This window comes from Delphinus delphis, chromosome 2 (assembly GCF_949987515.2).
Source record: "Delphinus delphis chromosome 2, mDelDel1.2, whole genome shotgun sequence".
NCBI lineage: Eukaryota > Metazoa > Chordata > Mammalia > Artiodactyla > Delphinidae > Delphinus > Delphinus delphis.
Window position 1 is genome coordinate 107105817 of NC_082684.1, and position 27957 is coordinate 107133773.

Consider the following 27957-nt stretch of genomic DNA (forward strand, 5'->3'; position numbering starts at 1 on the left):
GCCCGCGAGCCATAACTACTGGAGCCCATGTGCTCTAGGGCCCGCGTGCTGCAGCTACTGAAACCCGTGCACCTAGAGCCTGTACTCTACAACAAGAGAAGCCACCACGATGAGAAGCCCGTGCACCACAACAAAGAGTAGCCCCCACTCGCCGCAACTAGAGAAAGCCCGCATGCAGCAACGAAGACCCAACACAGCCAAAAAAAAGAAAAAAAAAAAAGTGAAGGGAAGGAGATTTAAAAGAGGCTTAAGAAACCTTTGAGACAACTGTAATATATGGGACCTGATTTAGATCCCGAATTGAGCAAACTGTAATTAAAAAGGAAAATAACAAAGAAAGAAGTTAGCTGGGGAAACTGAACTGCTATGAAGGAATACTGTTAAAGTTTTAGGTGTGATGATGGTATTGTGCTATGTTTATGTTATGGACTGAATTGTGTCCTCCCCAAATTCATATGTAGAAGTCCTAAGCCCCAGTACCTCAGAATGTGACTGTATTTGGAGACAGGGCTTCTAGAGAGGTAATTAAGTTAAAATGGGGTCATTAGGGTAGGCCCTAACCCAATATAATTGGTGTCCTTATAAGAAAAGGAGATTAGGGCTTTCCTGGTGCTTCAGTGGTTAAGAATCCACCTGCCAATGCAGTGGACATGGGTTCGAGCCCTGGTCTGGGAAGATCCCAGATGCCGCAGAGCAACTAAGCCTGTGCGCCACAACTACTGAGCCTGCGCTTTACAGCCTGCGAGCCACAGCTATTGAAGCCCGCACGCCTAGAGGCTATGCTCCGCAACAAGAGAAGCCACTGCAATGAGAAGCCTGCGCACCGCAATTAAGAGTATCCCTCGCTCCCTGCAACTAGAGAAAAGCCCGCCCGCGTGCAGCAACAAAGACCCAACGCAGCCAAAAATAAATAAATAAATAAATTTCAAAAACAAAACAAAACAAATGGTATGGATATTTGACAAAAAAAAAAGAAAGAAAAGGAGATTAGGACACAGACAGAGACACAGACATGGACACACAGAGAGACAGCCATCTATAAACCAAGGAAAGAAGCCTTTGCAAACCTGCCAACAGTTTGAACTTAGACTTCTAGACTCCAGAACTGTGAGAAAATACATTTCTTTAATTTAAGCCACCCAGGCTATGGTATTTTGCTTTGGTAGCCCTAGCAAACTAAAACAGTTTATAGAGAGTCCATGTACCTTAGCATCACATTGAAACAGTCACAGATGAGATGATAGGCTGTCTGGGACTTGCTCCAAAACAATCTTGGAAGGGGGATGCAGGAAAGGTGTGGTTTATGGATGAAATAAGATTGGCCAGAAGCTGAGTACTTGTTGAGGTTGAGTGATGGGTACAGAGGGGTTTATTCTGAGTTCATTTTACTATTCTCTCTACTTTTCTATATTTTGAACATTTCTGTAATAAAAAGGTAAAAGAAAAAAACTGAAGAGGAAACAAAGAATGTGTAAGACCTACAACTGTGGCTCTCAGCCTGGGGCGGGGGGAACCTTACACTCCTGGGGGCTGGCCCCTGGCCTTGGTATCTTTCAGAAGTTCCCCAGGGGAATTCTAATGTTGATAACCACTGAACTAGAAGTTCTTTATGGGAGAAATAAAGGAAGACTTGAAGGGAAGTTCCACATTCCTGGATAAGAAAACACTGTAACAACGAACTTTTCCAAGTTAATTTATACAATAAAATTTCTATTCAAAAATTGTGATACAGTGTGCTAGAGTTCACCAAAATCTACTTCCCTCTCTGGGAACAACACACCTCCCCCACCCGACTGAAGTTAGATTTGACCATGTAATGTGCTTTGGCCAATAAATTGTGACCTCTACGGGTAATGCTCCAGATGGGGGCTGCTCCATGAGCCTGGGTGCTTGAGTGAGGATGGTGATGGGACATAGGACACCCCCGGCCAAGCCAGGATGGATTTGTCATGTGAGGAAGACATAAATCTTTGTTTTTAAACCAGTGAGATTTGGGGGTTGTTTCCACAGCATAATCGAGTCCATCTTGACTGGTACAGAAACTCAACACAGAACTTGACAAAGTAATTCTAAAGTTCAACTGAAAAAATAAACACGCAGAGAGACAAACGCACACGCTGAAGAAGCAATGGGTCAGGGTGAATCCTATCAGATATTAGGCCATATCACAAAGCAACAGTAATTAAAAATGAATGATATTAGGTGTAGAAATAAAAGTCAACAAATATATTTATACTGAAGTATAGAAAGTCCATAAATAGGCAACTAGTCAATACAGGACTAAGTGTGATGAAGATTTTTCAGTTCTAGCTTGTTAACAGTTGAGCTGCCTCACTTTACCAGTGAAAAGTAACAAACATAGGCTTTGCTCTAATGTATCAGGCCAGCTTTGCTGAAGGATTGCTCCTTATTCATCAGTCCAGGGAACCGTTTATTAAAAACCCATTCTTTTATTTTTTAAAATTGCAGTATAGTTGATATATAATATTATATAAATTACAAATGTACGATATAGTGATTTACAATTTTTAAAGGTTATACTCCACTTATATTTATAAAATATTTGAAAATACTCCATGTTGTACAATATATCCTTGTAGCTTTTTTTTTTTTTTTTTTTCGGTCGTGTTGAACGGCCTGTGGGATCTTAGTTCCAGAACCAGGGATTGAACCCTCGTCCTTGGACTCCTGGACCACCAGGGAATTCCCCTTTATAGCTTATTTTATACCTAAGGTACAAAATAAGAGGTTTCTACCTCTTAATCCCCTATATTGCCCCTCCCCCATTCCCTCTCCCCACTGGTAACCAGTAGTTTGTTCTCTATGTCTGTGTATCTGCTTCTTTTTTGTTATATTCACTAGTTTGTTGTATTTTTTAGATTCCACATATAAGTGATATCATACACTACTTGTCTTTCTCTGTCTCTATTTCTTTCTATTTTCTTGTCTTTCTCTGTCTCTATTTCACTTAGCATAATGCCCTCCAAGTCCACCTGTGTTGTTGCAAACAGCAAAATTTCATTCTTTAAAAACCCATTCTTTTAAACTAAAGTCATATTAATAGCACTTAAGGAAGTACTAACACCTTCTCTAAGCTACCAAAGACTTTTTTTTTTTTTTTTTTGCGGTACGCGGGCCTCTCACTGTTCTGGCCTCTCCCGTTGCAGAGCACAGGCTCCAGACGCGCAGGCTCAGCGGCCATGGCTCACGGGCCTAGCCGCTCTGCGGCATGCGGGATCTTCCCGGACCGGGGCACGAACCCGTGTCCCCTGCATCGAGGCGGACTCTCAACCACTGCACCACCAGGGACGCCCCCAGAGATTTTTTTGTTTGGATTTCAAGTGCCTTAAGTTCTGGATTTTTGACCTCAGGTCACATTTGTTTGACCTTACTAACCGATGGTTAAACAATGCACCTCAACAGTTAAAAGATGTACTGATAAACAAAAGAACTAAATAGCACAGCTAGAAAAATCATCCATATCTTTAGGTACCTGTCTTTCTGGAAAACTACTAAAATAAACTATAGGAATTTATTTCTAAAATTCTGATGAAACAAACGGTGACAACAACAAAAAGGGTAAGTTAAATTACTATGAAAGATGTGGGTGCTGAGCTCACCCTAGATGGACTCACTTCACCCCACGGATTTTCCTTCTCAAATTCTGCTTGCCAGCCCAGATGTGCCACTCTCTTAAAAGGCAGCTGTAGGGCTGTTTACCCCACAGCCCCCATCTCTCTATTTTTGAGCTCCAACCCCTCCTCACCTTGAGGACCCAGTTCAAATGCTTTTTCTGGGAGGACCCTTCCTTCCACGCGTGACCCTTGCCTATGGAGACAGGCTGGATTCTCCACCCTGCTGCTGTGCGCCCACCAGACACTCTCAACTGGTGCACTCATCATACTGTATTGTAATTATTATTGATATTCCCATCTTCCCCTGCAGAACACGTCTTATTTATCTGGGCCACACAGAGCACTGCTAATCTTTCACTAGCATTATAGGATCTTCAAGTATTTGAATAAGTCGAACATTTCATAAGTGGATACTATATGTTAGGTACTCAATCGCCTGCTAAGTCCTTAGTGACCCATATTTAATTGTAAAACTGTAACCCCCACTTTGCAGTTGAAGAACCTGGAACCGAGGTTAAGCAAATTCAAGGTAACACAGCTGGCCAGTGGCAGGGCTGGGTAGCCTCTCTGTGACCACGTCCCACACTGAGCCGACTCGTCTCTGCTCCTTTAGCCACCAGACTCCTCGACTTGTGTGCGAGTGCCCCCCAGTCTAGACTCCTGTCTCTATAGCTCAGCACTCTGAGGGGCGGGGGCCTGGACTGCACAGGCCTAGCTCCTCTCCTAGGATTCTGGAGGCCAGGGCGGCAAGATTCAGGCTCTTATCTTGGCTCTTCCACTTACGGGTTCTCTCCCTGCCCGAATTACTTAAACTCTCTGTGCTTCAGTCTCTCCATCACAATTTCACTCACTGCCTCAAGGGCTGCTGTGGAGATGGAAGAGATCACGTCCATGGGAAACGGTGGTGCTGTGCTGGGCACATGTTAAGTGTTCTCGTTGGCATTTCTTGTCTTGTTGGCACTTCGTGCTGTTAGGTAGCACTCCCGTCCCAGACCCTGCGGCCAAGCCACACTTCCCCATCCTCTACTTGTGCACCCGAATTTGTATATCTAAGTACAGGACCTTATAATTGTTCTCCATTGTTTTCATTTTTGTTAGATACTGCCTGTTTCTGCCTTTTGATCCAAACCTGTCTCTCACTTACTCACTACTCCCCATGTGCCTGTGTTACGTGTAAATCTGGAGCTTCACCTGTATCTTCAAGCTACTGACCAAACTGTTGAACAGAAGGGAGGCTGTAAAATGGGTGTCTTTAGGTGGGAGTGCACACGGAGGAGCAGTCGGATGGGAGCCCCCAGCCTGGCACAGAGCAGGTGCCCCCGCTCACGCTTCCTTACCCACCCTCACATGCCACCAAGGGTGGAAAAAACTGGAGCAATATTACTGGAGGACAATCTGACAATATGTACAAGACGTGTATAAAAAATGCTGACTCTGAAATTCTACTCCTGGAAATTTACTCCCAAGAAGACACTAAAGAGAAGAAAAAAGTTCTATGAAAAAATATTTATAGCATCATTATTTAAAATGCTGAAAAACTTTAAATAACCTAAATGGCTACAAAGAGGAATGGTTAAATAAACTATAACAGGGTAATCACAGCAATGTGGCTCTTTAAAAAGATTAAATATAATGACTATGCATCTTTATGTTAGTGAATATAAAGTTATTTAAATTAAGTTACCATAGATATACACACTATGACTGCATCTAAATAAAAACTATGTGCACACAGATAAAAGAATGGGAGGATGAAGAAAGAGAAAATTAGTTATGGTGAGATTATAAATGTAATTTTCATTTGTTTCCCATGAAAACACCTTATAATTGATGTGGTTATAAACACCACAAATGTTGGTACATATACAGACACATATTTTAATGTTTATTATTTATGTGTGTTCAGTTAATCTGAAGGGAGAGTTAAATAAGATTTAAGAACGAGCGGTCCAGAACACAGAGCCTTACCTAACAAAGGACTTCGATGAAACTCAAGAAGCATTTGTCTAAATATGAGATCCAATTCCCGTCCTCAAGCAGCCTGAAACCCACTGAGTTGTTAATGTGCTAGACTCCCTTCCCACTAACATCCACATGCCTCATCACAGCGCTGGCCTGCCACTCACAAGAGTCCTGAGGAATGAGCATCAGGAGGGCATAGTGATGAAGGGCATTAACTTACCAGCAGGGGGCGCTGTGCAAGACCTTCCCCTGTGAGCTTTAGTTTCTGCCTCTGAGATTGGCTGAGATAGGGGTTGTTCCAGTGCCCAGCTGAGAGGCTGATGTGAGGCATGGCTTCTCAAATGCCCAGTACACATGGGCTGCTGTTACAATTGTGTGCCCCACCAGCTCTTTCAGATGGGCACAAATTCTAAACTTAGAAAAGTAAGGCAGAAGCAGAAGTAGCAGCACACTTGGAGTAGGAAAAGAAATAAGGGGTTCTCCACTTGGCTGTGCCCCAAGCTTACCGTAGGTGAACATGCGTGGCGAGGTCAGTTCAATGTTGGGCAAGGCGCCCAGGTGGTTCAGCACGGCACACCGATAGCCATTTTTCTGGGCGTAGTCAACGAAGGTGCGGATGTACTGCTTCTCACTGTGATTGGCAATTCCAGGGCAGATGACCATGGTAACATCATCTATGTGGTGGAGGAGGAGATTCCGAGATAGCCAATAAATAGTGACATGATAAATGGTCACAACTACACTTCATTGGCTTAGCCAACAGTAGGAGAGAATTTAACATACATCTTGTCACTCATTTCTCTGGGAAAGAATATCTTTCCCTCTAGCTGGAACTCTCTATAGCAGTGTTTCTCAAATTATTTGTGGTGAAGGGTCAGTTTTTAAAAGTTCCAATCCATTATGGACAGATGCTTTTGAAAAATAAAATATAATCAAAATTAACTACTAGAAAAATGAAATGAAAAAGATTCAAATCTCAATTTTTTAATTATTAGAGTCAATGGATATAAAATCACTCTGTCAAATTCTTATACAAGTTTCCAAGCATTACTCTTAATTTCTATATGAAATTCTGTATGAATGAATGAATGAAAAAATAAAAAGCAGTGTTTGTTTAGACCTCTTTGATCCAGCAATTTTACTTTCAGGTATTTATCTTACAGATACATTGTACATACACAAAACAACATATCTACAGTATAGATTGTAATAGCAAAAGACCGAATATAACATAAATGTCCAGAAATAGGGGTCTGCTTAAATAAATTTTTGCATATCCAAACGATGAAATATTATGTAGCCCTTAAAAATAATGAGACATCTTTACATACACTGATATGGCAAGCTCTCTAATATGTATTAAGTGGAAAAAGCAAGGTGCAGAAAAGGGTTATGATATGCTATTATTTGTTGGGGGGAAAAGACATCTATGTTTATAAACGCATCCACTAGCTCTGGAATCAAACACAAGAATCCTAACAGTGGGTACCACTGTTAGGGTGGGAGAGAGACTTACACTTTTACTGTATATCCTTTAGTACATTTTGAATATTCTATCATGAGCATGAACTACCTACTTAAAAATATGAATATGTGTTTTTCTTTAAAAGAAAAGTGGTGTTTGGGTTATTAAATCTAATCACAAATTTTCCTTCTGAAAGTTAAGAACAATTTTAAAATTTGTACGCAATATGCATAAAGAAACTTAAAATTTTTTCTAAACCTTGACCTTGTAATTCCAATTCTTGGAATCTTGCCTTAAATTTTATGAGTAAGGATGCTTATCAAAGGATTATTTGAGAGCAACAAAATTATAAGCAAGCTAAATGCCCAAAACCAGAATGATTAAATTATGGTATGACCACATTGGAGACTATTAAGCAATTGTTAGACTTTTGTTATTGAAGACTTTTAGACTTTTAACTATATGGGGAAATATTTATATTATAATTTATAATATAATGTGTAGTAATTTAAATTTTAGAAAAACTTTGCATAGAACCGAAGGTAAATGGAACAAAACGCTAACAGTGGTATGCTGGGTGTAGGATTACAGATGATTCTTTTCTTTTTTTTAAATGTTTCTACATTATCTACATTTTCTATGAGTGAGTATTTATTCCTTTTGTTGTCAGGAAGAAATCATTAAAAAGGAAAAACGGCTGCTTTTCTTAGAGCGTTTCCTGGAAGCATTTCTGCCTTCCAGAACCACCTTCATCAATCCTTTCTGGGCACAGGGGTGATAGAAAGACACAGACAATCACAAAAAAGAATCAGTTTCGTCCTTTTCAACTTTCCACCTCAGTCCTAGAAGAGCAGGTTAAATTAAATTGCTTAAATTTTGTACTTTAATAGTAGAAGAAGTCAGAGCATTAGAAGCAAGGGAAAAAATATTTAACTTTTTTAAATGGTAGAGAAATAAATATTTGAAAGATCAGCTACAAGGCTTAGAAACACAATGTGAACTCCTAATCTATTCATTTATTCACTTCTGTGACTGTTTATTCGACTCTGGGGATTCCTACATTCTAGCAGACAGATGATAAACAACTATGCAAATAAGCTCAGAGAGTGGCAGGTACCATGAAGAACTAGAGCAGGAAGGTGTGATGGATTTCCTGGGAAGGAAACACTAGTTAGAGGAGTCAGGGACCATCCCTCTGAGGTGACATCGGGGCTGAGAGCTAAATGACAAAGAGGCAATTGTGTGAAGGTCTGGGACAAGCATTCCAGACAGAGGGAACATAAGCTAAGTTGTCACTAGCTACTCAGAGGTTCTAAGTGTTTTAAATAACTGAGAGCCATATTACATTTACTGGAATTTACCCCTAAATATTGACTGAGTTCCTGTAAAAAACTAGGTGCCTTTGAATACTACAGAACTCAAAAGACATGTCCTCTTCCAGTAGTAACAGCATTCAAAGGATGCAGCCATCTAACTCCACTTCCTCAGAAGTCCTCATTGTGAAGCTTTTTATGAATGTTTATTGTGCAGTCTGCACAGAGCAATGAGAGTTTTATCACCAGTAGAAACCGTGGTTGTTTCTGAGATATAGGTGTCCCAGACCTCTGGAAACCTAAGCAGAGGGTATATGAGAGCCTTTGTTATCTGCTGTTGTCCAACAAACAAGACCAGCTACACTGCATCTCTCAGCTTCAGTTTCCTCATCAGTAAAGTAGGGATAATAAGGCACTGACTTCTCAGGGTTGTTGTGAGGATTAAATGAGATAATAGCATACATAAAGCACTTAGAATAGTCCAGCTTCTGTTGCTGTCATCAAACCAGAGGCCTGGTCCTGGGCTCCAAGTTCTTATACCAAGCTTTTCTATTTCACAAAAGGACTAAAAAACTGTGTTCAACAATGCTTTCTGAAGAGCCCTACAGGACGCCCGGCAAGCACACGCTGGAGCCAGTCCTTGCCAGTTGCTCCTAAGTGATGCACCTCAGCAGACTTCCTACAGGACCCTGAATGCGATGGTAAGTATCAATGGCTCGAGCATTTATATTGAGGCTCCCTCACGGACTAGTTCCCCTTCCCTGAGTGATGGCCCAATCATATGACCTAAACTAGCTTACCTCCCACACAGTGCTCAGCCAAGGGCTCGAAGAGGTCAAAGGTCGAAGTGGCTCCGTCAGACATGGTGATGAACTTCCGGTGCCCATACGGGTGTGGTGACCTCACCCTTCCCATCTTCCCATACAAGGCTGTTTGGATGTGTCCACTTTTCCCCCAGATCAAAGGTGGAATATATCTAAGAAAGAAGGAGAGGAGAGGTCAATTTTCCCACACTCCTTGAATAATCCTCTAAAAAAACTTTGGAGCAAGAGCTTTTCAACCTCTTTTTTTTTTCCTGACAAATTCTGTTCACTAAGCACAAACATGAGATTTTTTAAACCTTATACCCATGCCATGATTTATCTCCTTTTCCCATTTAACGCATCAGATTAGCTTTAGAAATCAACCAGGGCATGCTTATATAGACAGGATTTCAAATTTAAAGTGTTAATTAATTCAACACGGGTTATTGCCGTAATAAATTAATTCAACACGGGTTATTTCCATAATGTAGAATAGAAAGCAAGCAACTAATACATTTTGAACACATGCTACTTGACAGGGTTAGCCTCATTATCAAATGAGCTAATGTATATAAAATAGCTAGCACGGAACCTATGCAAACTAAATGTTCACTTCTTTGCCTTCCCCCAATAAGGCAGGCCACAGCTGCAGGGGTTACCCCATGAACCAAACCTGCTACCTTGTTAAACTGGGAAGGGCTGCAAAGCCTCCTAAGAGTCTGTTAAGTGCCTTGTGCGCGTGTGTGTGTGTGTGTGTGTGTGTGTGTGTGTGTGCGCGCTGGGGGGCACATTGTATGCTCTGGAGAATGTGCTAGAAGGGCAGAGCAATGTAAATGTTTGTTGGATTAATGAAGGATAAAGTCTTGTTAGCATAAGCAAGGCATGATACCACCCTAACAACTGTCCTTCGTGAAAACACAGTGACTCTGTTCCTTGGTAGGAAGGGCAAAAATCACAAACTAGTTAACCACTGGGAAAACAAGGTGTTCCAAGTTACAATTAAGAAATGATTATAGTTCACAACCACAGGGCAAGATGATCCCATTCACTGAAACTGCTATTGGTTTCTCTTCTTCAGCTTTGAGCCCAAGCTTGATGCATGAGCAGGATTTGTGTTCTGTATTAAACTAGAGACATAATATAAAATGGTAATGACATCAATCCTTCACCTCTGTAGTGTATCACAGTGGTGAACATTTTATTAAGAATTTACCTTAACCTGCTTGCCGATTTGTGCCTATCATTTCTATCAGACCAGATGATCCCAGACCCTCTTCTTAAATTAAACCAGATTTACTCTCTGTTTTGGCAATTCATTAAATCTACACAAATTTAAGAGAAGGGAAGTCATCACCTTAAGCAAGCCAGTTCCCAGATAAGCTTCCTCTCTGGGGGCAGGGAGGAGAAGGAAGAGTTTTTTTTTTTTTTTTTTTTGCGGTACGCAGGCCTCTCACTGTTGTGGCCTCTCCCATTGAGGAGCACAGGCTCCGGATGCGCAGGCCCAGCGGCCATGGCTCATGGGCCCAGCCGCTCCGCGGCATGTGGGATCTTCCCGGTACGGGGCACGAACCCATGTCCCCTGCGTCGGCAGGCGGACTCTCAACCACTGCGCCACCAGGGAAGCCCAAGGAAGAGTATTTTTAAGACCTATGGACATGAAACCACTTGCCAGCATCAACCACAGGTGCAAATCTCAGCGCAGAGACCACGGCCTTTAGAAAGCAGGCAAAGGCATTTTTAAGAGATAAGTGGATTATGACAGTAACAAAAAGCAAGCTTATAAAATAATGTCAATAGGACAGCTGAATACTATATAAGATTTAGATAACCGAATTTATAAAGGGTTTCAGACTACTAAGTTGGACAATAAACTGTGCATACGGGGAGGGGAGTGGTCCAAGAAACCAAACTTCTGATTGTTCCTGGAGGAGAAGTTGGGAGAAAATTTTGTTTACAATATAAATTAAAAACAGAAATGTGCTGAGGTTAAAAATGTCAGAAGAATGGGTTAAATTTCATCTACTTATCCTCTGATCTCATTTAGAATATAATATAATCATAGAAAAGATGACAAGAGCATAAAATTTCCTTTTGGCTACTCAGATTTCCTGTACAATCATGACACAGGTGATCAATCCTGATGCCATGCTCCAGATTCAAGGTCCTGTCACCGCCTCTGAATCTTGGCAATTGCCCCCCAAGTGGCCTCTCAGCCTCTAGTCTTGCTCCCATCGACTCTGGCATCCCCCCACCAGTGGAGGGATAACTAACACACAAACCTGGCCACGGCCCTCCATTGCTTGAGTCCTAGTAGCTCGGCTTAGGAGGTGCCACCTTGGTGCCTGCTTACCTCCTTTTGCCTAAGTTCCAAAAAACCTGAACCACCGTCCACTCAAGAGTCACTTCCAATCAGGTTTTTTGGGAAGCTCCCTGTCTCTGTGCCCCCTGGAAAAGCACCCTGCACACCCTAGCACCCACGAGGCTTGATTAAAATACACCTTTTTCAAGCACACTCCTCCCTGCCACCTGCAGGGCCTGGGCTCATTCTCCTTTGTGTCTATCCTCAGGGCACTCGAAACACACGAAGCACGTAGGGAGGACTCGAGGATGAACAGAATACAGACCCACTTAGTAAATCTGAAAAGACAAAGATATGCTTAAAAAATCATATGCATCAGGATGATGTGAACTTGGCTGTGGCATCATTGGTGTTTGGCTGTTGTTCTCCTTCCAGGCTACTCAGCACCATTCTCAGACTGGGCTGGGATGAAATTCTCAAGCTGTTCCTGTGTGTGTGCATGCGTGTGTGCATGGTGTGTGGACAGGTGACTGCCTGGGACTTTCTCAGTTCAGTGTAAGGTCAGTTGTACACAGTGGAAGTTTCACTGTCTATAATTTTATGACAATACCACCTACTGATAAAACACTTTTTAATTAACATCACAGTAACCCAACACCAGGGCTTACAAGATTGAGTTTTTGCATAGCATTTACTGTGGTGGAGCTTTATTGTGTTTTTGTTTGTCTTCATAACTGATCCACAGATCATAGGAAAAACATTAAGAAAGTAAAAACCAGGGCTTCCCTGGTGGCACAGTGGTTGAGAGTCCACCTGCTGATGCAGGGGACATGGGTTCGTGCCCTGGTCCAGGAAGATCCCACATGCTGCGAAGCGGCTGGGCCCGTGAGCCATGGCCGCTGAGCCTGTGCGTCCGGAGCCTGTGCTCCGCAACGGGAGAGGCCGCAGCAGTGAGAGGCCCGCGTACCGCAAAAAAAAAAAAAAAAAAAAAAAGAAAGTAAAAACCAGAATAGGTGCCCACTCACGTGGTTCAGTTCAGGGAAGAAATCTGGACCAAAACAACAGAATATTTTGAAATTTATATAAATATGGAAATATTTAATTTTTAAAATTTATTTATTTTGGGCTGCCTTGGGTCTTCGTTGCTGTGTGCAGGCTTTCTCTGGTTGCGGTGCGCAGGCTTCTCACTGTCGTGGCTTCTCTTGTTGCGGAGCATGGGCTCTAGGCGTGCAGGCTTCAGTAGCTGTAGCATGTGGGCTCAGTAGTTGTGGCTCACGGGCTCTAGAGCGCAGGTTTAGTAGTTGTGGCGCACGGGCTTAGTTGCTCCGTGGCATGTGGGATCTTCCCGGACCAGGGCTCGAACCTGCATCCCCTGCATTGGCAGGCAGATTCTTAACCACTGCGCGACCAGGGAAGTCCCTGGAAACATTTAAGAGATGTTGCTGAAGTGGTACATGGAGGAATATGTTTTACTCTAACTACCTATGGGGTAGTTTGTCTGAAAATAGAGCCGCCAAATAATTCCACCTATTCCTGCCCCCACAAGCCATTCTTCCCGTCAGGAGCTAGATTCCTACCTCCCCTACCCCACCCCTATGGATCTAGGCTGGCCTGTGACTTGTCCGGTCTGCTGGACGTGGTGGGAGGCCTGCTGTGCAGATCTGGGCCTGGCCCTTCAGAAGCCTGGCAGCTTCTGCTTGTATAATACCTCCTTGGAAGTCTGGTGCTATGCTATAAAGAAGCCAGGCCTTGACTACCCAGTGATGAGGGAAAAACGGAGGGGGGCTAGAGAATGAGAAATAAAACCAAGAACTGTGTGCATTTAAAATTTCATAGTACCACCGAACTGCCTCCCAAAAGAGAGGGACCAATTTACATTCCTACCAATTGTGTATGAAAGTACCTGTCTTCCTCACCCTCATCAATAATTGGTGTTTTAGGGCTTCCCTGGTGGCGCAGTGGTTGACAGTCCAACTGCCGATGCAGGGGACACGGGTTCGTGCCCCGGTCCAGGAGGATCCCACATGCCGCGGAGCGGCTGGGCCCATGAGCCATGGCCCCTGAGCCTGCGCGTCTGGTGCCTGTGCTCAGCAACGGGAGAGGCCACAACAGTCAGAGGCCTGCGTACCGCAAAAAAAAAAAAAAAAAAATTGGTGTTTTGGCTACTTTGATAGGCAAAAAATGGGTATTATATTTCAATTTGTGTTTCTTAAGGTTGATCCAATCTATGGCAGAAAAAAAGTTTCTTACTTGAATTTGCATTTCCTTGATTCATGTGTTTATTAGCAGTTTGTACTTCTTTTCTGTGATATCCTTTGTCCATTTTTCTATTATAGTTTTCTTTTTCCTTTTTTATTTTTATCACTCCTACATTAAGTCATTATATATTATATTTTGCAAGGGTTTTCTCCAGTCTATTGTATATTTTAATTTTATTTTTCATCTTATATAGCTTTTTATATTTTGTGGTTAAATTTATTAATTTTTTCTGTTAAAACCTTTGTGTTTTGCATTTTGCTTTAAAAGGGGCTATTCCAATACCCAATTATAAATATATTCAGCAATATTCCTTCTATTATTCCTATAGTTTTTAAAAATGTATTACCCTGAAGTCACTTATTTTTGAAAATGATGCGAAGTAAAGATCTAATTCATTTTTAATCTAATTCAACTAGTTAGCTAATTGTCCTTACTCCATAAATGGCCCATCCTTTCCCTACTGATTTCAACGGTCATTTTAAATATATACCAAGTTCTCAATTAAATATCTGGATTTGTTTCTGCATTTTCTATTCTGGTTCATCGATTTCTTTGTCTATTCTTATGCCAATATGGCACCACTTTAATTAATACAGCTTTATGGAATATTTTGAAAGTTGATGGTGCAGGCCTACTTCACTCTACTTTTTCAAAATTTTCTTGGCAGACTTTTGACATTTTAGTTTCCAGATGAACTATAGGATTAGCTTGTTCTATGAAAAATTTTGGAGTTTTAAATTGGAAACACACCAAACATATACTACTTTGGGAAGAACTGACATCTTTACAGTTTCGACTTGTCCCATTCAAAAACATGGTGTGAGGGGCTTCCCTCGTGGTCCAGTGGTTAAGACTCCACACTTCCAATGTAGGGGTCGATCCCTGGTTGGGGAACTAAAATCCCACATGCCACGCAGCACGGCCAAAAGATAAAAAAACAAACATGGGGGTTTCCCTGGTGGCGCAGTGGTTGAGAGTCTGCCTGCCGATGCAGGGGACACAGGTTCGTGCCCCGGTCTGGGAGGATCCCACATGCCGCAGAGCGTCTGGGCCCATGAACCATGGCCGCTGAGCCTGCGCGTCCAGAGCCCGTGCTCCGCAACGGGAGAGGCCACAGCAGTGAGAGGCCCACGTACCGCAAAAAACAAAAACCAAAACCAAAACCAAACATGGTGTATCTCTCCATTATTCAGGTATTTATGTCCTATAGTAAAACTTTATGTCTTGCTTCACGTTTCAATACTCATTTTTTACTACACTAATTTGCATGCATTTCTACATTTTAAAAAGCTATTCTTAGAGTTAGCATCTGGGCATGTTTTATTCCTGACTCCCAGAAAGCAGAAGTGATGTCTTCTACTTCTTTACTTATCTAGATGGTATTTTGTCCAATGTCATGCTGTGGTCAGTGGTTAATGAATCCTGTTACTAAGAAAGAAGCTAGAAGATCACAACAAAATCTAGAGGCCAGCATGTCTTTATCTTCTGAACCTACTTATAATCAACATCTGGCTATGCTAATGGAATTGCCCAAAGGGAAAGACCACAAGGGAAAATCTGGACCTCCCTCCCTCCCACATCCCTCCAGACATGCGCGCGCGCGCGCGCACACACACACACACACACACACACACACACACACACATGCTGCCTTTGGGCACATGGAGTTCACACGAGCAAGGACAGATGGTTGCTGGGCTGTTTATAAGACAGTTGAAAAAAAAGCCGACTAATGCTCATCTTTGCCCTAAATCTGTGGGTGACCAATTCTTCCTTATGGGACTTGGGTCCCTTGGTTGTAGATCAAACCACTTTATAGCTATGGGACCCAGACTTAGCCGTTATTCCCTTTGATCCTCTCCAGTACCTCTCTACCAAATCGGCCCAAGGCCTGGCACACAGTAGGTGTTTAGGATATGTTGTCTGAGGTTGAGCCCCCCACCGACTCCCAGCAAGTCCTTCCCAGTGAACCAAATGCCCATCAGCCGCTACTCCTTGGCATTTTAAATTTGTATCAAACAGGCTGCTTTGGTTAAAGCAACAAAACCCAACTCCAACTAACTTAACTCCTCTTATATTACAGGGATGCTGGGGTGCTCACCAAATGGACAAGAGTCTGGAGAACCAGGCTTGAAGAGCACAGGATCCAGGAAGGAAACCAGGGGGCTGCTCTAGCGATGTGCTCTTTACACAGTCAGCAACATCACTGCCCCCCACCCACCTGGAAAGAGTCAATATCCCGGAAGTGAGGTGTCTAGAAGCAGGGAATTTCAGAGTGGGTGGGCAGGGCAACCTTGATTTACTACCTACATGCAATGGGAGAGAGGAACTTCCCCAAAAGGAAATTTGTGTGCCCCTGGAGAGGAAGAATGGATGCTGGGCAGCAGAAAAGTGACAAATGTCTCCTACAAGGTTTTTAGCTGGACATGTCTTTGGTTCAAAAAGCTTTTTCAGTGCCCCTGACACTCCACAGCCCCCATCAAATCACAGTATTCCCTTTAGTTCTTCCAAAGTCTCCTCTTTCTTTCTGTCACTGTTCCCTGAAACCGGGTCCCAACTCTTAGTATTTCACATCGTTCTAAAATGTATCTATTGATATTTTAGAGCCTCTTCAGAAAAGCTTCACCTATAATACAACATAGATCAGAAACAGGCAATCTACTTGCTCAAGCATTGTTTTTTTTTTTTCTCACACAGCCATCTTTCTAAAAGCTAATTTCATTAAAAAAAAAAAGAGTTTGTGTTATTTTCTTTAAAGGAGACATCTAGCAAAGTAGAGTTTTTATGACTCCTGGCCAATGATCTTTACTGGTCTTAGAGTAAAATAGTACATTTTACGCAGCCCATCATTTTGCCCCCACTATCTTTTTGAGTTAAAATTCACATAACATGGAATTAACCATCTTAAAGTATACAATTCAGTGGCATTTAGTACATTAACAACATTGTGCAATCATCACCTTTACCTACTTTCAGAATATTTCATCACTCCACAAGGAAACCCTATATGCGTTAAGCAATCACTCCCCATTCTCCCCTTCCCCCAGCCCTGGGCAACCATTCATCTGCTTTCTGTCTCTATGAATTTACATATTCGGGATATTTCATGTAAATGGAATCATACAACGTGTGACTTTTTGTCTTGTGATTTTTCACCTACATTACGTTTTCGAGGTTAATTCGTGTTGTAGCCTGTGTCAGTACTTCATTCCTTTTTATTTCATTTCATGGATATACCACATTTTGTTTACTCATTCATTTGTTGATGGACACTTGGATTGCTTCCACCTTGTGGCTATTATGAAGAGTGCTGATATGAATGCTTGTGTACCAGTTTTTGATTGAATACCTGTTTCTAATTCTTTTTGGTATATACCAAGGAGTAGTATTTCTGGGTCATCTGGTAATTCCATGCTGAACTTTTTGAGGAACCTCCAAACAGTTTTTCATAGCAGCTGAAACATTTTACATTCCCACCAACAACGTACAAGGGTTCCAATTTCTCCACATCCTTGCCAACACCTGTTATTTTCCATTAGAAAAATTATTACTGCCATCCTAGTGGGTATGAAGCGGCATCTCTTGTGGTTTGATTTGCATTTCCCTAATAATTAATGACATTGAACAGCCCTACCATTTTGACTCTAGGCTATTTTCTTCCACTCTATCTCTACTTCTATCTCTGTCTGTGATACTGATCACAATTTAAAAGATGAACCAGTTGATAAATAAATGTATACTGGACTTCCCTGGTGGCACAGTGGTTAAGAATCCACCTGCCAATGCAGGGGACACGGGTTTGAGCCCTGGTCCGGGAAGATCCCACATGCTGAGGAGCAGCTAAACCCATCCACCACTACTGAGCCTGTGTGCCACAACTACCAAAGCACGCACGCCTAGAGCCCAAGCTCCACAACAAGAGAAGCCACTGCAATGAGAAGCTCGTGCACCGCAATGAATAGTAGCCCCTGCTCGCCTCAACTAGAGAAAGCCCACGTGCAGCAACGAAGACCCAAGGCAGCTATAAATAAATAAATAAATTTTAAAAAGTAAATAAATAAAATAAAATAAATGTATACTATTAGCCTCCTGTTCACTTCACAACGGCTACTACTGGTAGAAAGAATCAAATCAGAATAAAATTGGTAACAGTTAAAACAGCATGTGGTATAATCCAGTATTGCCTAAATTTTGACAAAAGAATCCAGTTTTCATAAAAGCATTTAGACTTGCAAAGTTTAACCTAGAGAATTGGTCTTGATGAAAAGGAGAGCCATAAGAGAACTTTCTACGGTCAGTAACATACAATACGAACAAAAACTGATTCCAAGCTTTGTAGCAAAAGTTAAATGGAAAATAAACCTGATGAAGATAAAATTTAACTGTATTATATTAAAAAAATCAACACGGAGTCAAATTGGCTCAGTAGGATTTGCTCCTGAAAATAGTCTAAAACTCTTTAATGTTAGCACAACTCTAATGAAGATACTTGTATTTAAAATGTCCTTGGATTCAACCTCTCCTGAGCCTTCTCCCAATGGGAGTGCAGGTGGTTAGAATTCAACTAGAGGTCCTCCTTCCCAGCCCAATCCCGACAAATGACTCGGGACCAACAAAGGAGATGATATGAACTGAAAAGGAACCACGTGGAAGAGCAGATCCCAAATGCAGGGTCCACTCAGGGGCTGTGGAGATCCGTGGGAGTCATCTGAGAAGTCTTGCTTCTCCTCCTTCACAAGGAAGTAATAGGGTTCATGATTTCACAGAGAAAAAGGAAACAGGAGGGAAGGGTTACCATGCTCTAATTATCTGCAAGAATGAGTTGAGATACATTGAAGACAAAGGTCGCTGGAACCTTACTAGAGCAAAGGAATATCACCTGGACTGAAACCTAGGGCCTCTCCCTTCATGACTTTGGGCACATTAAGGATGTTCCCCAAGCCCTTTACCAAAGGAAGTCAGGAGCATCTGAGGTACTAGTCATGGCTCCATCACCATTATTTATTTACCTCCTTTGAACACAAAACATTTTATTTACTTATAGCACTTCACAATTTTTCAAAGTCCTTTCTGTATAGGATTTCATTTGCTTTTTAAAACATTTATTTTTACTTTTTAAATTAACTAAATTTTTAAATTAAAGTATAGTTGATTTACAATGTTGTGTTAGTTTCTGGTGTACAGCAAAGCGATTCAGTTATATACATATATACATACTCTGTTTCAGATTTGTTTCCATTATGGCTTATTATAGGATATTGAAGACAGTTCCCTATGCTATACAGCAGGACCTTGTTGCTTTCATTTGCCTTTGATAACAAGTTTGTGAAATGGGCAGCTGTTGTCAACCATGGGGACCCTGCGGTCCAGAGAGTGAAAGGCTTGGCCATGGCCACTTGTCACTCTGCTAATCAAGGGCAGAGTTAGGACTTCAACTGAGGCCTTGACCACTGCGTCCAGTGCTTGTTTGGATGATAAAATAGGCGTGATGAGGAAAATAGATGCTTTCATTCCGGAGACTCCTATGACTCTATTAGTCATCCTTTAAAAATATTAGTTATCTAGAACCAGTGTAAATGAGGCTTAAGGTATCTTAAATAGTCAACGACCAGCCTCTAGCTTTAAAAATACATCAAATTAGCATACGTGTATTCCAGAGTTGTCTGTTTTTAAGGCTATGGCCGACCAGGGGCTTCTCAGCAACACGGGGAGCCCCGGGAGGTCACTCCTGATACAAATCTGCTTGTTGAGTTGGAAGCTGGCAACACACAGGAGAAAGGACAAACACTCAGACCACGACCTGGGCCTCCAGCAAGCCCAACAGTCACGACAAAGGGGTCATTCGGGAGTGACCCCTTCTCCTGTTTGAACCTTGCTCTCTCCTCCTCAGGGTCATTCTGTTAGTGTAGTGGTGTCACGTTTCACCCGTAGCCTGATCCTCAAGGATCCTCGAGGATCCTTAAAAGGTCAAGCCATCAACTATAGTCAAATCACCCCCCAGAATACCCTACAGGAAGGAAGGAACACACTGTCTGTAAGCAGAGCCCAGGTAGCTCTTGTCCAGTGCCGGGCAGATGGCTGGGACTGCATTAACACAGATGGCACTGGTGGCCTGAGGTTAGGGCTGTGTTGTGAAATATAAAACCCCCAAATCTTTGACTTCCCTGGTGGCACAGTGGTTAAGAATCCGCCTGCCAATACTGGGGACAAGGGTTCAATCCCTGGTCCAGGAAGATCCCACATGCCACGGGGCAACTAAGCCTGTGCACCACAACTACTGAGCCTGCGCTCTAGAGCCCGAGAGCCACAATTACTGAGCCCATGTGCCACAACTACTGAAGCCCATGTGCTCTAGGGCCTGCGTGCCACAACTACTAAGCCTGTGTGCTGCAACTACTGAAGCCCGTGCACCCAGAGCTCGTGCTCCGCAACAAGAGAAGCCACCGCAATGAGAAGCTTGCGCACCGCAACGAAGAGTGGCCCCTGCTTGCCGCAACTAGAGAAAGCCCGCGCACAGCAATGAAGACCCAACGCAGCCAAAAATAAAGTAAAATAAATAAATTAAAAAAAAAACAAACTCAAATCTTTAAATGAGAGGATGCAGCACGATGCTCCCTCTTGCAGGAGAGGCACACAGGCCCTGGCACTACCAGCGGGGATGTGAGGCTCCCAGCTCACACACCATGGGGCCTGCACTTGTCTGAGTGGAGAGGCCGGTTGAGGGGCCAGCACAAAGGAAGTGTGTGTGTGTGTCTGTGTGTGTCTTTCTTGGTGTAAAGACTTGGATCTATACAAGTTAAGTCACATATGATACAACTCCACTGAAGACTAGAAAGAATATCAGGATAATAATTAAATATTGTAATGTTAAAAAAAGTAGTGGGCTTCCCTGGTGGCGCAGTGGTTGAGAGTCCGCCTGCCGATGCAGGGGACACGGGTTCGTGCCCCGGTCCAGGAGGATCCCACATGCCGCGGAGCGGCTGGGCCCTTGAGCCATGGCCGCTGAGCCTGCGCGTCCAGAGCCTGCGTTCTGCAACGGGAGAGGCCACAGCAGTGAGAGGCCTGCATACCGCAAAAAAAAAAAAAAAAAAAAAGTAGTAATTTAATTTATCCCCAGCCTAAATTCCAGGCACTGGGCAGAAGAAGGAACACCCAGTGCAGAGCCATCTGTCTGCAGGATTCCCCCAGACATCCACAGCTACCTCCGGGATTCACCTAGGACTCACTCTTGAGGTTTAATAGGTCATCCGGCAAAATGAGCGGCCACCTTCTCAAGGGTTGGTGACTTTCGACTGTCAGCATCTGGGAACTCAGCACTTGACTGGAAGCCCAACCAGCCCATGGCCCTGACTTTGTTCCCAACACAGAGGTTCGCTCCACAGACACGGGTCTGCCCTCGGCTTCCCTCTCCTTCAGCAAAGCCCAAGCCCAAGGGACACTTCAGTGATGGGCAGAAAGCAGAGGGGTCATGTCATCCTGGGAAGCCCTCCCAAGGGAAAAGCTCCCTTTGCGTCGGCCCCACAGAGCGCTGCCTCACAGCTGCTCCCATTTCTCTCCTGAGAACCTCACTTTCAAGTGGCTGATAATGTCTTTCCCTGGGTTTGAGCCAAGATGCCGGCCAGGGGTCAGAGCAGGTGCTGGGACTCTTTAGGAGACAAGGGCTCAGGATGTTTCCTCAGCTTCCCCTTCCCAGCAGGCCCTCCACTCTACTCAAAGCACAGCCTCAGGTAAAGAAAAACAAATTTTCCATTTCAGGAAAAATATTTGTCCACTGAGAAGAGATTTACTCAGACCAAGAGATTTGTTTGGAGAGTGAGCACACGGATGAGGAATGCCTCTAGGAACACGTGGCTGGCAGCTGGGACCAAACCAGAGACATTATCGGAACTGAGCTGGCCTCTGCCTATGTTTTCTTTTGGCTCTTACATGTTGAGTCAATAAAATTCAGAGATTAGCAAGACACAGTGCCTGACCTTGTAGGGTTCACAACCTGGGGGTGGAAGCGCATGAGGGAAACACAGACAACTACTGTCACAGTGAGAAGGAGTGGGCAATGGGGGCAGAAAGGCAGGATGGGAGGATGGTAATGGGGAGACAATCACGAGGCTGAGAAGCACGAGTTTAACTCAGTACATGATGGGGAGTGTTAAGGACTGAATGTTTGTGTCCCCCCAACATCCACATATTGAAGCCCTACCCGCCACCCCGCATGTGATGATATTTCAAGGTGGGATCTTTGGGACATAATCAGGCTTAGAAGAAGTCATGAGGGTGGAGCCCCCGTGATGGGACTGGTGCCCTTATACGAGGACGATGAGAGACCAGAGCTCTCTCTTTCTCTCTCTCTCTCTCTCCACCATGCAAGGACACAGTGAGAAGGTGGCCATCTGCAAAGCCAGGAAGAGGGCCCTCACCCGGAAACAAACCTGCTAGCACCTTGATCTTAGACTTTCCAGCCTCTGGAACTTTGAAAAATAAGTATCTGTTGTTTAAGCATCCCAGTCTACTGTATTTTGTTATAGCAGCCTGAGCTGACTAAGATGGAAGTCTAAGGTTCTCAGAGAGGGCAAGTTTCTGAGCAACCAACCTCTGAGTCAAGGACTGGGCTGGTCACGTCTCTCAATCTTCACAATACCTCTGAGCAACGATATCGCCCCCCCACTTTACAGATGAGAAAAGTAGAGTCTTGACTTGCTTGATATCACAAAGTCAGGATTAGAGGACAGATCTCTGATGTCTGTCCAGAGCTTTTCTTACCACGCCACACTCGAGACCCATCAACTCCCTCAACTACAAGTTAGAACAACAATTAAACATTTTTGTGCCTGCTCTTTTCTGTCTGATCAACTGGCAGAATATTATATTAAATCATGTTTTTCCAAATTGATAACTGAATTTGTTGGAACTTGTCTTTGGTGTTCTTCACGTACATTAAACAAAAAAACATTTCTTTGATTTTACATGTTTTTCACAACTGTAACCATCTTCTTTAGATTAGTGAAGTTTTTTTCTGCAGGAGATCCATCTGGAGGGTAATTAATTTGGATATTCACATTGATTATTTCAAGATGGGGCCAGAATGTTAACTCATACTGAATAGCTCCCCAAAGATAATGAGACCCAGAAGAGTGATGATAAAGAGGCTAGAGGTACTTCTGGAAAGGCAAGAGATGTTTGGTTTGGGGAAGCATTTTTACCTACTTTAATGAGTGAGAATAAATTAATCAGGACAAGGATCAGTGGGGCAGGGGGTTGGGGTGGGGGGAATACTGGGAACAGAGCTTTGGGGCAGCTCCGGAAGTCAGAAAATTGACTTCCGCCTCCGTGTGTGTGTGTGTGTGTGTGTGTGTGTGTGTGTGTGTGTGTGTGGACAAGCCTGTGTCCCCACAGAGGAGGTGAGGGAGCAGGGAAGGGGCAGAACTCTTTAGACTTAGGGGAACAGTTTGTAGATACTTATCCTGGATCCTGAACTGCCAGAGCCTCCCCTTCATAGACCTTGAACCCAGGACTCTTGCTGCTCCTACCACAGATCCCTTTGGTTCCCTTCGTGGCCTCTCTTCCCCTGTCCAGCCTGGCTGGCCTGAAGCCAGATGGTCTTTTGTGTGCCTACAACACTGGGCCTCACCCTTCTCCACTAGGACACAGGCCCCTGGAAGCCCCCTCTTTGCAGGAGGCCAGAGGTGGAGGAGACCCTGCATCACATGACACCAGTCCTGCTGGGGAGGCAAGGCTGAGGCTGGGAAAGGACTTCATCATTTTAGGTTTGGAAACAAACACCTTGGGCCTTTTATCTCAAAATGTCAAGTGGCATATTCAGCTTCCCCAACACCCATTAATAGGCTCATCAGAAATATGATTTGGGGGACTTCCCCGGCGGTCCAGTGGTTAAGGACTCGCCTTCCAATGCAGAGGGTACGGGTTCGATCCCTGGTTAGGGAGCTAAGATCCCACATGCCTCGCAGCCAAAATACCAAAACATAAAACAGAAGCAATACTGTAACAAATCCAATAAAGACTTTAAAAATGGTCCACATCAAAAAAAAAAAAAAGAAAGAAAGAAAGAAATACGCTTTGAACACAGCATTTTCCCCACGGGGCGGGGGTAAACAGTTCTTCACAGCTGTCACACATTACATTTTCAAAACTGCTGTTGTTAGATGCTCTATTCCTGAACTGCAGGATGATGCACAGGAAAATTCCAGTGCAGAGCGGGTTGTTTCTGCCTGAAATGACCAAAAGTGGCCTAAGGAAATGAGAGAAATCAGCTTCTGTTCCTGAGACTGGTTTCTAAATAAATACAGGACACTGGCCCATCTACGACCCATTGTGTACCTTGTGAAAGCCATGAAACGCAAATGTTAGCAAGAACAAGCGCATGAGTGACAATAAAACCACTTAAAAAGAAACCACACATTTTTTGCTCTGAGGAAAAATAAACTCAATTTTAAAGTTCAAAGAAAACCAGTTAAAACCCCTCAGAACTGCATTCACATGTTAAAGGTCTCTGATCCCATTAACTTCCTGCATATTTTTTTTGTTTGTTTGTTTTTTGGCTGCACCATGCAGCATGCGGGATCTTAGTTCCCTGACCAGGGATCGAACCCGCGCCCCTTGCAGTGGAAGCGTGCAGTCTTAACCACTGGGCCACCAGGGAAGTCCCAATCTTCCTGCACATCTAGCTCTGGTCACAGTCCTCTGTATACAGAAGGGAGGAAGCACAGTCCTCTCTCCTCATGTATATCTCAACCTGGTTTGGACACTATGTTCTAAGTGGGCTCGTAGTTTATTACGAGGCTCCAGGGTTCCACCAAAAAATACCATACATTAAAGAACTAGTCTTGCAAAGACCCAGTCAAATATTAGTTACCTAACTAGGGGACTACATCACAGCTCCTGGAGTCTGGCACTCAAGATGCTAAACTGTTCCCCCGCCTTACCTTTCTTATCGCTAAATCATGGATTTGAAAAAACTGCCTCTGCCGACCAGACAGGGCGCATGGTGATGCACAGCACACAGAACACCTTCATTTTGTCCCTGTCTCCCCGCTCAGCCCTCTTCTGTCTGGAGGACACGCAGAGAAATGTCAGTGGTCTGCTCTTTGCCCAACCCTTTTTGGCCACGTCTCAGGCCAAGATCACCTCAAAAATCTATTCCAGGGCTAGGCAGGAAGATAAGAGCTGAAATATCACATCGTATCTGCTACTATTCCTAGTGTGGGAGGAACTGGAATAGCTACATGTGAGGTTCCTGGATTATCTACATGGAATGCCCCTTTTAAGAACACTTTAATCAAGAGATTACTGTAAGAATTAAAATGTTAGCATTCAACATGGGCACATATCTTGCCTTTCTTTGATATGCAGAAAATAATTCACAAAATGGCAAACAATGACATTAGAAAAAAGATGGTTCTTAAAATAGTTAATTAAAAACATGCTTCTATTGTCAGTAATTATATATATCCTTACTACTGCCCCACACTCAAAACCTGGCTCTGTTCTTGTTCCCAAGGAGTTCACAGTCACGAGAAGGGGATAAGAAGGAAGTGTATAAAGCTCTTTAGGGCTCAGGAGACCGGAACAAACGAGCTTGCGTTGGAAAACTCAGCCTCGCAAATATGCCAGTTCTCCCTAAATTATCTATAAATGTCACAGAGACACAGTAAAAATAACAGGATTTTTATATCTGGAATTAAACAAGCATTCTAAAGTTCATATGGAAAAATGAACGAGCTGTAATAGTCAAGGAAATTATGAAAAAGAAGAGTAGTGAGGGGGTAGCAGAACCAACCCCACTGCCCAGAGTAAAACGTATTAAAAAGCTACAAATCTGCTTATGGTATATATTCAGGATTATCACCAGAATGGAACAGACTGGAAATACGTCTAAATGCATCCAGGAAACTTAGCAGGAGAAAAAGGTGGTGTTTCAATAAATGGGGTAAAGATGACTTGTTCAATAAGTGGCATTGGGCAAAGGGTAGCCATCTAGAAAAAAATGAAGTTGGAGCCACACTTCACACCAGGACAAATTCCAGAGAGATTAAACATTTCAAAGTAAAAAATGAAAGCATATATGTGCCAAAAGAAAGTTTGGTGTTTTTTAAAATAATTGTACAAGGAAGAAGACCTCTCAAAGGAAAATAGAAATCCCAGAAGCCAAAAGAAATGATCCAACGATTTGACTATGCAAACGTTTAAAAAAAATTCTGCATGGCAAATACCACCATGAGCAAAGTCACAAGACAAATGACAAACCGAGAACAAATATTTGCAACTCATACCACAAAGGGCTAATCTCCCTAGTACTTAAAGAGCTCTCTCAGGTGATTCTGAAAAGACCAATGACCATCAGAAAATCGGGCAGGGGCTACCAATAGGAGGTTAATAGAAAAGGAAATAAAAACAGTTCTTAAATATAAAAAAGATGCACAGCCTCTTTGATAAAAGAAATACAAATTAAAACCACAGTGAGAAAATACTTTTTGCTTATCAGATTGGCAGATATAAAAATGTAGGAGAACCCCTTCTGTTAGCAAGGTTTGGGAGAAACAGCACTTTCATACTCCCGGTGCTTGTGAGGATAGCCCTGAGGGCATTAGCTAACACAATTTTCCACGCGCATCCTCTTTGACCCAGCAATTCTACTTCCAGGAGTTTATCCTACACAGACACGTGTGCATCATGATGTAAATGTAAAATTATCTGTTGCAGCATTGTGAAAGCAAAAGTTTGGAAATAAATGAAACCTCCCTCTAGCAGACTAATTAAACAAATGACGGTCCATTGTGGAATACTAAGAAGTCAAGACATATGTGGAGGAAGCTCTTCCTACATTCATATGGGAGAATCCCTCGGTGGTATTTCATGAAGAAAAGCAAAATGCAGAAGAGTATACAGAATACTACCATTTGTGCAATAAAAGGAAAAGAAGCGTGTGTGTGTGTGTGTAATTGTTTTTGCATAAAATATGTCTGGAAAAATAGTCAAGAAACTGGAAACATTGGTTGAAGGGAAACATTGGTTGATGATGTCTGGGGGAATCTTTTCATGGGAATGTAACCTTTCTTTTAAAAATAAATATAAATATAAGCTCAATCCATTCCTCAATCCAGGAATTGAGGATGTTTATGATATGTGTAACTATAATAAATTTACTCTGATAAACCTCAGAGCCTACAAGGGCAACACTGAAGGACAGAACAAGGTCATACACTCTGCTGGTTGATGAGAGAACTACTGGCAAATGCAGACACTGCTTCTTGAGGAGAAATGTAAAAGGAAGGAAATGATGCAGCTGCCCTGGAGCTTTCAATAAGAGGAACACAGTTCCAAAAGGCTGAAAGAAGCCACTGTTGAAGGCTGTGGTTTAGCCCTGTTGAAATGGCAGCCCTTTGCTATGACGTGAGAACAGATAAATATTTCCTCAAATAGTCAACGACTCCATCCTTGTGAAAACTCACAGCAACTTAGGCACCAAACCTTCATACTTGTCCACAGGACAAGAGAGCATCACAAAATCATACAGATAAGCATATTCTAGAAAGTTCTGCTAAAGCAAAGCACATCTCTCTTTACACATGAAGGACAGATTCAAAAGACAATGGCTGGTGTCACTGCTTATACCTATTATCAGCAATGAACTACAAACGACTTTCAAAACTATGAAGGATGAAACGTATATTCAGAGTCCTCAGTTTTATTTCATATCAATCTAAAACAGCTAGAAGAAATCAAAAGTTTAAAAATCATCAAAAAAACAAAATAAAAATCATCTATATCCTCACAACCCTTATGAAACGATTTTCACTTTTGTTTCCTTTTTACCTGTATCTACTTGAATATAGAGTATTGATACAGTTATAATATTGGTATATCAATATGTAGATATATAATTTTGTCCTCTGTTTTTTTCACTTATTCCCTGTTTTTACATATAGTTATAATACTAAGTTCTGGATGACTGCACAAAATTCTAACCTGTTTATTAGCTATAGTTTAGAGAGCAAACATTTATCTGGCACCTTCTATGGACACATTACATAATGTATTTTACCCCTCACAGCAACATGTATTATCAGGACCTCTCTTTACACACCAGGAAACAGTGTCTAAAGATCCAGCAGGCAGTCGACCTTGCATTTGAACTCCACATCTCTGACCTGATACCCACGTTCTTCGCCCTGCATTATACCACTGCTGCCTCCATTGGGGATCCTTT

At 42.8% G+C, this 27957-nt stretch overlaps 1 protein-coding gene across 1 annotated transcript in view; it reads right to left on the reverse strand.

The window, feature by feature from the left end:
• The window catches only part of ABHD2 (abhydrolase domain containing 2, acylglycerol lipase), a 110211-nt gene that overhangs the window by 38892 nt on the left and 43362 nt on the right, over positions 1–27957 (reverse strand). Inside the window, exons 3-4 of the mRNA XM_060005450.1 lie at positions 9176–9351; positions 6104–6271 (exon numbers count right to left, since the gene is read on the reverse strand). Coding sequence (XP_059861433.1) covers positions 6104–6271; positions 9176–9351 — 344 coding nt within the window. The remainder of the gene's footprint in view (positions 1–6103; positions 6272–9175; positions 9352–27957) is intronic.